At 45.5% G+C, this 12,819-nt stretch overlaps 1 protein-coding gene across 1 annotated transcript in view; it reads right to left on the minus strand.

The window, feature by feature from the left end:
- LOC135547614 (raftlin-2-like) overlaps window positions 1-12,819 on the minus strand; it is a 39,351-nt gene that overhangs the window by 4,513 nt on the left and 22,019 nt on the right. Inside the window, exons 4-5 of the mRNA XM_064976769.1 lie at window positions 4,031-4,249; window positions 11-117 (exon numbers count right to left, since the gene is read on the minus strand). Coding sequence (XP_064832841.1) covers window positions 11-117; window positions 4,031-4,249 — 326 coding nt within the window. The remainder of the gene's footprint in view (window positions 1-10; window positions 118-4,030; window positions 4,250-12,819) is intronic.

Genomic DNA, 12,819 nt, shown 5'->3' on the forward strand with positions numbered 1-12,819 from the left:
GCTCTCTGACCTCGATGGCGATCCACTGCTCCACTACGATAGTGTCATTGGCAGGAGGGGCAGTGCTTCTCTCCTCATAGACAAACAGCCCCTCTAGTGACCTGGGCTCGGGCTCACCTGACAACACACACACACACACACACACACACACACACACAGTAAACTATACTGAACAAAAATATAAACGCAACATGCAACAATTTCCAAGATTTTACCAAGTTACAGTTCATATAAGGAAATCAGTCAGTTTAAATAAATAAATCTATGGATATCACATTACTGGGAATACAGATATACATCTGTTGCTCGCAGATACCTTAAACAAAATAATTGTAGGGGTGTGGATCAGAAAACCAGTCAGTATCTGGTGTGACCACCATTTGCCTCATGCAGCACGTCATCTCTTTCACATAGAGTTGATCAGGCTGTTGATTGTGTCATACACATCAATCAAGAGCATCACAAATATGCTCAAAGAGTGACATGTCTAGTTAGAATGCAGGCCATGGAAGAACTGGGTCATTTCCAATCTTCCAGGAATTGTTTACAGATCCTTGCGATATGGGGCTGTGCATTATGCTGAAACATGAAGTGATGGCGCCGGATGAATGGCACGACAGGATCTCATCACATTATCATTCAAATTTCCACCGATAAAATGCAATTTTGTTCGTTGTCCCTAGCTTATGCCTCTCCATACCATAACCCCACCATGGGGCACTCTGTTCACAACGTTGACATCAGCAAACCGCTTGCCCAGACGACACCATACAAGTAGTCTGCGGATGTGAAGCCGGTTGGACGTACTGCCAAATTCTCTAAAACGACGTTGAAGGCGGCTTATGTTAGAGAAATTAACATGACATTTTCTGGCAACAGTGGACATTCGCACATTCAAATCAAATGAAAAATGTTTTGTCACATGCGCTGAATACAACAACCGTGAAATGGTTACTTACACACCCTTAACCAACAATGATGTTAAAAATATTTACTGAAATTAAAAGTACAAAATAAAATGAAAAGTAACACAATAAAATAACAATACCAAGGCTATATACAGGGGGTACCATTACCGAGTAGACATTTGATTAATTGTTCAGCAGTCTTATGGCTTTGGGGTAGAAGCTGTTGAGGAGTCTTTTGGACAGACTTAGCGCTCCGGTACCGTGCGGTAGCAGAGAGAACAGTCTATGACTTGGGTGGCTGCAGTCGAACAATGTTTTGGGCCTTCCTCTGACACGCCTAGTATAGAGGTCCTGGATGGCAGGAAGCACTACCCTCTGTAGCGCCTTACGGTCAGATGCTGAGTAGTTGCCATACCAGGCGGTGATGCAACCGGTCAGGATGCTCTCAATAGTGTAGCTGTAAAAAAAAAAATGGAGAATCTGGGACCCATGACAAATCTTTTCATTCTCCTGAGGGGGAATAGGCATTATCGTGCCCTCTTCATGACAGTCTTAGTGTGTTTGGACCATGATAGTTTGTTGGTGTTGTGGACACCAAGGAACTTGAACCACTCGACCCGCTCCACAACAGCCCCATCAGGAAGTCCAGGCTCCAGTTGCATAGAGAGGTGTTTAGTCCCAGGGTCCTTAGCTTAGTGATGAGCTTTGAGGGCACTATGGTGTTGAACGCTGAGCTGTAGTCAATGAACAGCATTTTCACATAGGTGTTCCTTTTGTCCAGGTGGGAAAAGGCAGTGTGGAGTGCAATTGAGATTGCGTCATCTGTGGACTTGTTGGGGCGGTATGCGAATTGAAGTGGGTCTATGGTTTCCGGGATGATGGTGTTGATGTGAGCCATGACCAGCCTTTCAAAGCACTTCATGGCGGTAGTCATTTAGGCAGGTTACCTTGGCATTCTTGGGCTCAGGAATTACGGTGGTCTGCTTGAAATATATAGGTATTCCAGACTCGGTCAGGGAGAAGTTTATAATGTCAGTGAAGACACTTGGTCCACGCATGCTTGGAGTACACGGCCTGGTAATCCATCTGGCCCTGCGAATGTTGACCTGTTTAAAGGTCTTGCTCACATCGTCGACGGAGAGCGTGATCACACAGTAGTCCGAAACAGCTGGTGCTCTCATGCATGCTTCAGTGTTGCTTGCCTCGAAGCAAGTATAAAAGGCATTTAGCCCATCTGGTAGGCTCGTGTCACAAGGCAGCTCACGGCTGGGTTTTTCTTTTACAGACTACAGCGTTTGTAAGCCCTGCCACACCCGATGAGCCTCAGAGCCAGTGTAGTAGGATTCAAGCTTAGTCCTGTATTGACGCTTTGCCTGTTTGATGGTTCGTCTGAGGGCATAGCGGAATTTCTGCCAATTGCACACTCCCTCAAAACTTGAGACATCTGTGGCATTGTGTTGTGTGACAAAACTGCACATTTTAGAGTGGGCTTTTATTGTCCTCAGCACAAGATGCAGCTGTGTAATGATGCTGTTTAATCAGCTTCTTGATATGCCACTCCTGTCACGTGGATGGATTATCTTGGCAAAGGAGAAATGCTCACTAACAGGGATGTAAACAAATTTGGGCACAAAATTTGAGCGAAATAAGCTTTTTGTGCGTATGAAACGTGTCTGGGATCTTTTATTTCAGCTCATGAAACATGGGACCAACACTTTACTTGTTGTATTTATATTTTTGTTCAGTGTATCAACACACAACGCATATCAACCAGAAAACATAAAAATCATACATAAATCTGAGTTACATGAATGCAATCGGTGGACAGACGTGCGTCATCAGATACCTTGTGTGATGTATTGTTGTCTCTACCTTCTTGCCCTTTGTGCTGTTGTCTGTGCCCAATAATATTTATACCATGTTTTGTGCTGCTACCATGTTGTTATGTTGTGTTGTCATCGTGTTGTCTTAGGTCTCTCTTTATGTAGTGTTGTGTTGTCTCGTTGTGATGTGTTTTGTCCTATATTTATATATTAATTGTTTTAATCCCAGGCCCCCGTCCCCGCAGGAGGCCTTTTGCCTTTTGATACGCCGTCATTGTAAATAAGAATTTGTTCTTAACTGACTTGCCTAGTTAAATAAAAGTTAAATAAAATACCTTAACAGTAGCTGTTGAACTGCAACGTGAACAATGCTCTGCGAGGCAGTGAATTCTCGTCAGTACTGAAAGTATGTCATTGGCATGACAATGAGCTAGTTAAAGACATGAAGAAGTAGGCTGTATGTGAGCGAGAGACCCCCGTGTGCTATACTCTCAGGCCCCAGATGTCTACAAATGATGTGCATTTTATGCTGCCAGTCTATGGTGCAACAAGAAGCCAGGTTGGGAAGAGAGGTCCAAATATAGCCACAGTGGAAGAAGAGGGAGGAGGAAGGGAGGGGAAAGAAAAGGAGGGGGGAGAGAGAAGGGTACGAGGAGGAGAGAGCAGGAGGAGGAAAGGTGGGAGAGAGGAGGAGGAGGGATAGAAGGGGGAGGAGAGAGCAGGAAGAGGGAGAAGGAGGATAGAGCAGGAGGAGGGATATAAGGGGAGGAGAGGAAAGGAGGACAGAGCAGGAGGAGGACAAGGGAGAGAAGGAACAGGGACTGGGAAACAGGAAGTGACTGATCCGTGGGACGAAGGAAGCGGGGAGACAAAACACAATGGATAGAGTAGCAGAATGAGAGAAGGATGATTGAGAAAGATGTGGATTCACGAAAGATGGATGAGGACAAAGTGTTCTTAATCTCTCTTTAATCCCATCCTCTCTTCCAGAGAAGTAAACTGTAATAGGATGTTGGCCTATCATTGCTGGAGACCTTACAACTCCTAGGCAAGATGTCACAGCATGCATGTTGTTTTTGCTTTCTCAGCCTGATGTGGCTGTCACTACAGAAGAGTTATACATGCCACTACTACACAGTAGTTCCTAGGCTCGTTTTCTCAGAGTACGATTGCTGATCTAAGTTTAGTTGTATGTTGTGACTCATAATGAATAAGATCACATGTATGAGGGGGGCACAGATGTACATGCATCTTTCATTCACCTTAGAAGTCTCTCTATATCTTAGTATTTGACAGTACCTTTGGGTGTGTCCCAGTACACAAACGAGTCCACCAATGACCAGCCTTTGCGGTAGTAGGCTGCAGTCAGCGCCAGCCAATCGGCCTCCAGCGAGCTGACCATCTGACCCTTCCTGGACACGCGCATAGACAGCGCCCCCTGGTGGTACTGGCAGGCCAGAGCATCCAGAGGAGCACAGCCTGGTGCCCACGAGTGGAAAAACACCAGCAACCTCAGGTCTGAGAGATGGGGAGGAGGTAAGGATAGAGAGAGAGAGATGCTCAACATGCTCGGTGATGGTCCGGGACTAAACCACACAAAAACACTAGACACTATGGAACACAAAGCTTTTACTATCTCATCCTGGAATATTCAAGGTCTGAGGTCATCTGCCTTTGACCTAAAGAGGAGGAACCAGACTTAATCAAATAAATTGGAAATACAGACATTGTCATACTACATGAAACATGGTATAAAGGAGACGGACCCACTGGTTGCCCTCTAGGTTACAGAGAGCTGGTAGTCCCATCCACCAAACTACCAGGTGTGAAACAGGGAAGAGACTCAGGGGGTATGCTAATGAGGTAAGAGCAGACCTAACCCACTCTATTAAATTAGTCAACACAGGAACGTTTTACATCTGGCTAGAAATGAAAAAGGAAATCATCTCAACAGAGAAAAATGTCCTCCTGTGTGCGACCTATATCCCCCCAATAGAATCCCCATACTTTATTGATGACAGCTTCTCCATCCTAGAGGGGGAGATCAACCATTTCCAGGCCACAGGACATGTACTAGTCTGTGGCGACCTAAATGCCACAACTGGACAAGAACCCAACACCCTCAGCACACAGTGGGGCAAACACCTACCTGGAGGTGGCAGCATTCCCTCCCCCATATGCCCCCCTAGGACACAACTACAACAACATAATCAACAAAAATGGGTCACAACTCCTGCAGCTCTGTCAGACGTTTGGTATGTACATAGTCAATGGTGGGCGTCGAGGGGACTCCTATGGTGGGTACACCTATAGCTCATCTCTTGGCAGTAGTACTGTAGAAAAGGCCCATGGAGTTGGTGGAATAATCCTTTAATTCATTGCCATTTTCTCAGCTGGGCCAGGGGCACTTTAATTAGGTCAGGTGGAAATGTCAGACAGATCTCAACTCCATAAAAGGAGGAAATTGCCATCGCCTGAGCTCACTGCTTTCTCTTCCTTAACTCCGTCTGATCCAGACATTCTGTGCGTCCATGAATCCACGTAAATCCACCGACTCTTACCTTTCATCTGAACTGTCTATTGCGATCCGGAGATGGGCCATCAGTTATTGTTTATAGTTATTACTGCAGAGCGCGGCTTGAAGCGCACGCTTCAAACATATTGTGTAATGTGAATTGTCAATGATCACGGCCCTACGGATCCTCAGAGGCCAATTATGCAATCCATATGGTTCATATGTAATGGATTTAATTACATGTACACATGAAGACAATTGAAAGGGTGAAATGAGAAATGTCATTGTTTGCTAACTGATCAACTTTGATATCAAACTAATGGGGATTATAAATTGAATGACCACTGTTTGTATTCTTTCATGATTTATGATAAATGGTTACGAGCCTAAATGACTCACGGATGATTACTATGGACTTCTTAATGAACTGGATCGTTGACTTCCCTAATTATGTTAATCATGAATGATTGGTATGGGATTATGAATTTGATTGGATACATGTTATTTGTTTCCTTTGTGATGCAGCACAGACTACTCTGTAAATATACCACTTTATGGTTAAAGGAATTCCTGCCTCAGTCTCATCCATTCCTCTGTCACCTGACCACCTGTTCACCTTCACTGTCAGTCATCCTACCTGTCCAGCTACTCACACAGATTCCACTAATCTTTCAGGTACTGTAGACTACTTTATCACTGACCTCAACCCAGAGTCTATTAGGGGTGTCAGTGGACTGACTGAACGCTCTATCAGATCACAGCAAAATCACACTACTTGAACAGAGCTCTGCTCAATCATGAGGCATCAAAGCCAAAGGAACTGAATATTAAGAAATTCTATAGATGGAACAAAAATAGTGTGGAAAACAATTAAGTAACAACAAATTCAACCCCTTCTTGACAATTTCCGGAGAAAAGGTTTCACTGTAATAGTGAAGGTGTAAACTTGGCAGTAGAAAACCTAAATAGTATATTTGAGCTCTCAGCTTCCCTATCAAATCTAAAAATTTCAAGCAGACAACCTAAGAAAATGAACAACTATGACAAATGGTTTGATGAAGAATGCAAAATCTAAGAAAGAAATTGAGAAACCTATCCAACCACAAAGACGCAGAAAACTTGAGCCTACACCATCACTATGGTGAATCACTAAAACAATACAGAAATACCACGGAAAATGGAACAGCACGTCAGAAATCAGCTCAATGTAATTGAAGAATCCATAGAATCGAACCACTTCTGGGAAAATCTAAACAAACAACAAAGAGTTCTATCCAAAACAGATTTATGGATAAACCACTTCTCCAATCTTTTTGGCTCTATAACAAAGAACAAATAGCAAAAACCTTTACAAGATCAAATACAAATCTTAGAATCAACTATTAAAGACAACCAGAACCCACTGGATTCTCCAACTACATTAAGTGAACTATAGGACAAAATAGAAACCCTCCAATCCAAAAAGGTATGTGGTGTCGATGTTATCCTAAATGAAATGATTAAATATACTGACCACAAGTTCCAATTGGCTATACTTGAACATCATCCTCAGCTCTGACATCTTCCCCAATATTTAGAACCAGGGACTGATCACCCCAATCCACAAAAGTGGAGACAAATTTGACCCCAATAACTACCGTGAGATATGCGTCAAGAGCAACCTTGGGCATTATCATTAACAGCAGACTTGTACATTTCTTCAGCGAAAACAATGTACTGAGCAAATGTCAAATTGGCTTTTTATCAAATGACCGTACGACAGACCATGTATTCACCCTGCACACCCTAATTTACAAACAAACAATCCAAAACAAAAGTGAAGTCTTCTCATGCTTTGTTGATGACAAAAAAGCATAAGACTCAATTTGGCATGAGGGTCTGCTATACAAATTAATAGAAAATATACAACATTATGAAATCCATGTACACAAACAACGGTGTAAAGTTAAAATTGACACAAAAAAATAAAATAATAATCCACAGGACCGGGGGGTGAGACAGGGATGCAGCTTAAGCTCCATTCTCTTCAACATATATACTGTCACGATCGTCATAATGAGTGGACCAAGATGCATGCGTGGTATGGTTCCATCCTCTTTATTATGAAGTGAAACTCAAAGAAAACATTGCACAAAATGAAACGTGAAGCTGCTATAGTGCTCACAGGCAACTATACAAAGTCAAGATCCCACAAAACACAAAAGGAAAATGGCTGCTTAAATATGATCCCCAATCAGAGACAACGATAAACAGCTGCCTCTGATTGGGAACCATACCAGGCCAACATAGAAATTTAATTACCTAGATGACCAACCCCAACCTAACCAACATAGAAAATAAAAAGCTCTATGGTCGGGCCGTGACATACAGTTGAAGTCGGAAGTTTACATACACCTTTGCCAAATACATTTAAACTCTGTTGTTCACAATTCCTAAAATGTAATCCTCGTAAAAATTCCCTGGTTTAGGTCAGTTAGGATCAACACTTTATTTTAAGAATGTGAAATGTCAGAATAATAGTAGAGAGATTTATTTATTTCAGCTTTTATTTAATTCCATTCCCAGTTTACATACCCTCAATTAGTATTTGGTAGCATTGCCTTTAAATTGTTTAACTTGGGTCAAATGTGTTGGGTAGCCTTCCACAAGCTTCCCACAATAAGTTGGCTGGATTTTGGCCCATTCCTCCTGACAGAGCTGGTGTAACTGAATCAGGTTCAGGCCTCCTTGCTCGCACACACTTTTTCAGTTCTGCCCACACATTGTCTATAGGATGGAGGTCAGGGCTTTGAGATGGCCACTCCAATACCTTGACTTTGTTGTCCTTAAGCCATTTTGCCACAACTTTGGAAGTATGCTTGTGGTCATTGTCCATTCGGAAGTCCCATTTGCGACCAAGCTTTAACTTCCTGACTGATGTCTTGAGATGTTGCTTCAATATAGCCACATAATTTTCCGGCCTCCTGATGCCATCTATTTTGTGAGGTGCACCAGTCCCTCCTGCAGCAAAGCACCCCCACAGCATGACGCTACCACCCCCGCGCTTCACGGTTGGTATGGTGTTCTTCAGTTTGCAAGCCTCCCCCCTTTTCCTCCAAACACAACGATGGCCATTATGGACAAACAGTTCTATTTTTGTTTCATCAGACCAGAAGACATTTCTCCAAAAAGTATGATCTTTGTCCCCATGTGCAGTTGCAAACCGTAGTCTGTTTTTTTTATGACGGTTTTGGAGCAGTGGCTTCTTCCTTGCCCAGCGGCCTTTCAGGTTATGTCGATATAGGACTTGTTTTACTGTGAATTTAGATACTTTTGTACCTGTTTCCTTCAGCATCTTCACAAGGTCCTTTGCTGTTGTTCTGGGATTGATTTGCACTTTTTGCACCAAAGTACGTTCATCTCTAGGAGACAGAACGAGTCTCCTTCCCGAGCAATATGATGGCTGCGTGGTCCCATGGTATTTATACTTGTGTACTATTGTTTGTACAGATCAATGTGGTACTTTCAGGCGTTTGGAAATTGCTCCCAAGGATGAACCAGACTTGTGAAGGTATACAATTTTTTTTCTGAGGTCTTGGCTGATTTACTTGATATCCCCATGATGTCAAAATTACCAATGTAACAGTATAGCTTCCGTCCCTCTCCTCGCCCCGACCTGGGCGCGAACCAGGGACGCTCTGTGAAATAATAGTGAAATAATTTGTCTGTAAACAATTGTTGGAAAAATTACTTGTGTCTTGCACAGTAGATGTCCTAACTGACCTGCCAAAACTATAGTTTGTTAACAAGAAATTTGTGGAGTGGTTGAAAAACAAGTTTCAATGACTCCAACCTAAATGTATGTAAACTTCCAACTTCAACTGTATCAACGAATTGGCGAGGGCACTAGAAAGGTCTGCAGCACCCGGCCTCACCCTACTGGAATCTGAAGCCAAATATCTGTTTGCTGATGAACTGGTGCTTCTGTCCCCAAACCAAGGAGGGCCTACAGCAGCACCTAGATCTTCTGCACAGATTCTGTCAGACCTGGGCCCTGACAGTAAATCTCAGTAAGACAAAAATAATGGTGTTCCAAAAAAAGGTCCAGTTGCCAGTACCATGAATACAAATTCCAGTTAGACACCGTTGCCCTCGAGCACACAAAAAAAACTATACATACCTCAGCCTAAACATCAGTGCCACAGGTAACTTAGGATCTGGCTAAAAATACTTGAATCAGTTATAGAACCCATTGCCCTTTATGGTTGTGAGGTCTGGGGTCCGCTCACCAACCATGAATTCACAAAATGAGACAAACACCAAATTAAGACTTTGCATGCAGAATTCTGCAAAAATATCCTCCGTGTACAATGTAAAACACCAAATAATGCACGCAGAACAGATTTAGGACGATACCCACTAATTATCAAAATCCAGAAAAGAGCCGTTAAATTCTACAACCACCTAAAAGGAAGCGATTCCAAAACCTTCCATAACAAAGCCATCGCCTACAGAGAGATGAACCTGGAGAAGAGTCCCCTAAGCAAGCTGGTCCTGGGGCTCTGTTCTCAAACACAAACACACCCCACAGAGCCCTAGAACAGCAACACAATAAGACCCAACCAAACCATGAGGAAACAAAAAGATCATTACTTGACACATTGGAAAGAATTTATTTTAAAAAAAAGAGCAAACTAGAATGCTATTTGGCCCTAAACAGAGAGTACACAGTGACAGAATACCTGACCACTGTGACTGACCCAAACTTAAGTTAATATTTGACTATGTTCAGACTCAGTGAGCATAGCCTTGCTATTGAGAAAGGCTGCCGTAGGCAGACCTTGCTCTAAAGAAAAGACAGGCTATGTGCTCACTGCCCACAAAATGAGGTGAAAACTGAGCTGCACTTCCTAACCTTGTGCCAAATGTATAACCATATTAGAGACATTTTTCCCTCAGATTACACAGACCCACAAAAAATTCAAAAACAAATCCAATTTTGATAAACTCCCATATATATATATATACACATATACATACATATACATACATATACATATATATACATATATATACATATATATACATATACATATACATACATATACATATACATATATATATATATAGGGTGAAATACCATAGTGTGCAATCACAGCAGCAAAATTTGTGACCTGTTACCACAAGAAAAGGTTAACCAGTGAAGAACAAACACCACTGTAAATACAACCCATATTTATGTTTATTTATTTTATTTGCACCTCATTACAACACTGTATAAAAGATATGACATTTGAAATGTCTTTATTCACTTGGAACCTTTGTGAGTGTAATGTTTACTGTAGATTGTATCGTTTATTTCACTTGTTTGGCAATGTAAACATATGTTTCCCATGCCAATAAATCCCCTGAAATTTAATTGAAAAGTTGAATTGAGGGTGCAGGGAGGGAGGGGGAAGAGAGAGAGAGGCAGAGAGAGAGGCAGGGAGAAGAGAGAAGCAGGGAGAAGAGAGAGGCAGGGAGGGAGGGAGGGAGAAGAGAGAGGCAGGGAGGGAGGGGGAAGAGAGAGAGAGGCAGGGAGGCAAGGAGTGAGGGAGAAGAGAGAAGCAGGGAGAAGAGAGAGGCAGGGAGGGAGAAGAGAGAGGCAGGGAGGGAGAAGAGAGAGGCAGGGAGGGAGAAGAGAGAGGCAGGGAGGGAGGGAGGGAGAAGAGAGAGGCAGGGAGGCAAGGAGTGAGGGAGAAGAGAGAGGCAGGGAGAAGAGAGAGGCAGGGAGAAGAGAGAGGCAGGGAGAAGAGAAAGACAGGGAGGCAGGGAGAAGAGAGAGGCAGGGAGGGAGGGAGAAGAGAGAGGCAGGGAGGGAGGGAGGGAGAAGAGAGAGAGGCAGGGAGGGAGAAGAGAGAGGCAGGGAGGGAGGGAGGGAGAAGAGAGAGGCAGGGAGGGAGGGAGGGAGAAGAGAGAGGCAGGGAGGGAGAAGAGAGAGGCAGGGAGGGAGAAGAGGAGGCAGGGAGGGAGGGAGGGAGAAGAGAGGCAGGGAGGGAGGGAGGGAGAAGAGAGAGGCAGGGAGGGAGGGAGGGAGAAGAGAGAGGCAGGGAGGGAGGGAGGGAGAAGAGAGAGGCAGGGAGGGAGAAGAGAGAGGCAGGGAGGGAGGGAGGGAGAAGAGAGAGGCAGGGAGGGAGGGAGAAGAGAGAGGCAGGGAGGCAAGGAGTGAGGGAGAAGAGAGAGGCAGGGAGAAGAGAGAGGCAGGGAGAAGAGAAAGACAGGGAGGGAGAAGAGAGAGGCAGGGAGGGAGAAGAGAGAGGCAGGGAGGGAGGGAGAAGAGAGAGGCAGGGAGAAGAGAGGGGCAGGGAGGGAGGGAGAAGAGAGGGGCAGGGAGAAGAGAGGGGCAGGGAGAAGAGAGAGGCAGGGAGAAGAGAGGGGCAGGGAGAAGAGAGAGGCAGGGAGAAGAGAGGGGCAGGGAGAAGAGAGAGGCAGGGAGGGAGGGAGAAGAGAGAGGCAGGGAGGGAGGGAGAAGAGAGAGGCAGGGAGAAGAGAGAGGCAGGGAGGGAGGGAGAAGAGAGAGGCAGGGAGGGAGGGAGAAGAGAGAGGCAGGGAGAAGAGAGAGGCAGGGAGGCAGGGAGAAGAGAGAGGCAGGGAGAAGAGAGGGGCAGGGAGAAGAGAGAGGCAGGGAGGGAGGGAGAAGAGAGAGGCAGGGAGAAGAGGGGCAGGGAGGCAGGGAGAAGAGAGGGGCAGGGAGGGAGGGAGAAGAGAGGGGCAGGGAGGGAGGGAGAAGAGAGGGGCAGGGAGGGAGGGAGAAGAGAGAGGCAGGGAGGGAGGGAGAAGAGAGGCAGGGAGAAGAGGGGCAGGGAGGCAGGGAGAAGAGAGGGGCAGGGAGGGAGGGAGAAGAGAGGGGCAGGGAGGGAGGGAGAAGAGAGGGGCAGGGAGGGAGGGAGAAGAGAGAGGCAGGGAGAAGAGAAAGACAGGGAGGCAGGGAGAAGAGAGAGGCAGGGAGAAGAGAGAGGCAGGGAGGGAGGGAGAAGAGAGAGGCAGGGAGAAGAGGGGCAGGGAGGGAGGGAGAAGAGAGGGGCAGGGAGGGAGGGAGAAGAGAGGGGCAGGGAGGGAGGGAGAAGAGAGGGGCAGGGAGGGAGGGAGAAGTGAGAGGCAGGGAGAAGAGAGAGGCAGGGAGGGAGGGAGAAGAGAGAGGCAGGGAGGGAGGGAGAAGAGAGAGGCAGGGAGAAGAGAGGGGCAGGGAGGGAGGGAGAAGAGAGGGGCAGGGAGGGAGGGAGAAGAGAGAGGCAGGGAGGGAGGGAGAAGAGAGAGGGTAGAGGGAAAAGAGAGGATAGAGAGACAAAAGCGAGTCAGATCAATCTGCCAGTTCAAGCCATCACTGAGGAGAACGAGAAGGCTAGATAAAAACACAGCCAAGGAGGTTATGGGAACTATAATGTGAACTCCAAGGACATGTCAGTCTGTATGGTTGTCTCTGTGGTGAGGAGTTGTGCCCTGCTTGGTGGGTAAGAGTCGGTGCTGACTGATAGTCCTGGGGCAGGAAAGGCCACACAACACAGAGTTAAACTGAACTACACTGACCGACTGGAGGAGAGGGGGATAAGAGGAA

This window comes from Oncorhynchus masou, chromosome 10, assembly GCF_036934945.1.
Source record: "Oncorhynchus masou masou isolate Uvic2021 chromosome 10, UVic_Omas_1.1, whole genome shotgun sequence".
Classification (NCBI taxonomy): domain Eukaryota; kingdom Metazoa; phylum Chordata; class Actinopteri; order Salmoniformes; family Salmonidae; genus Oncorhynchus; species Oncorhynchus masou.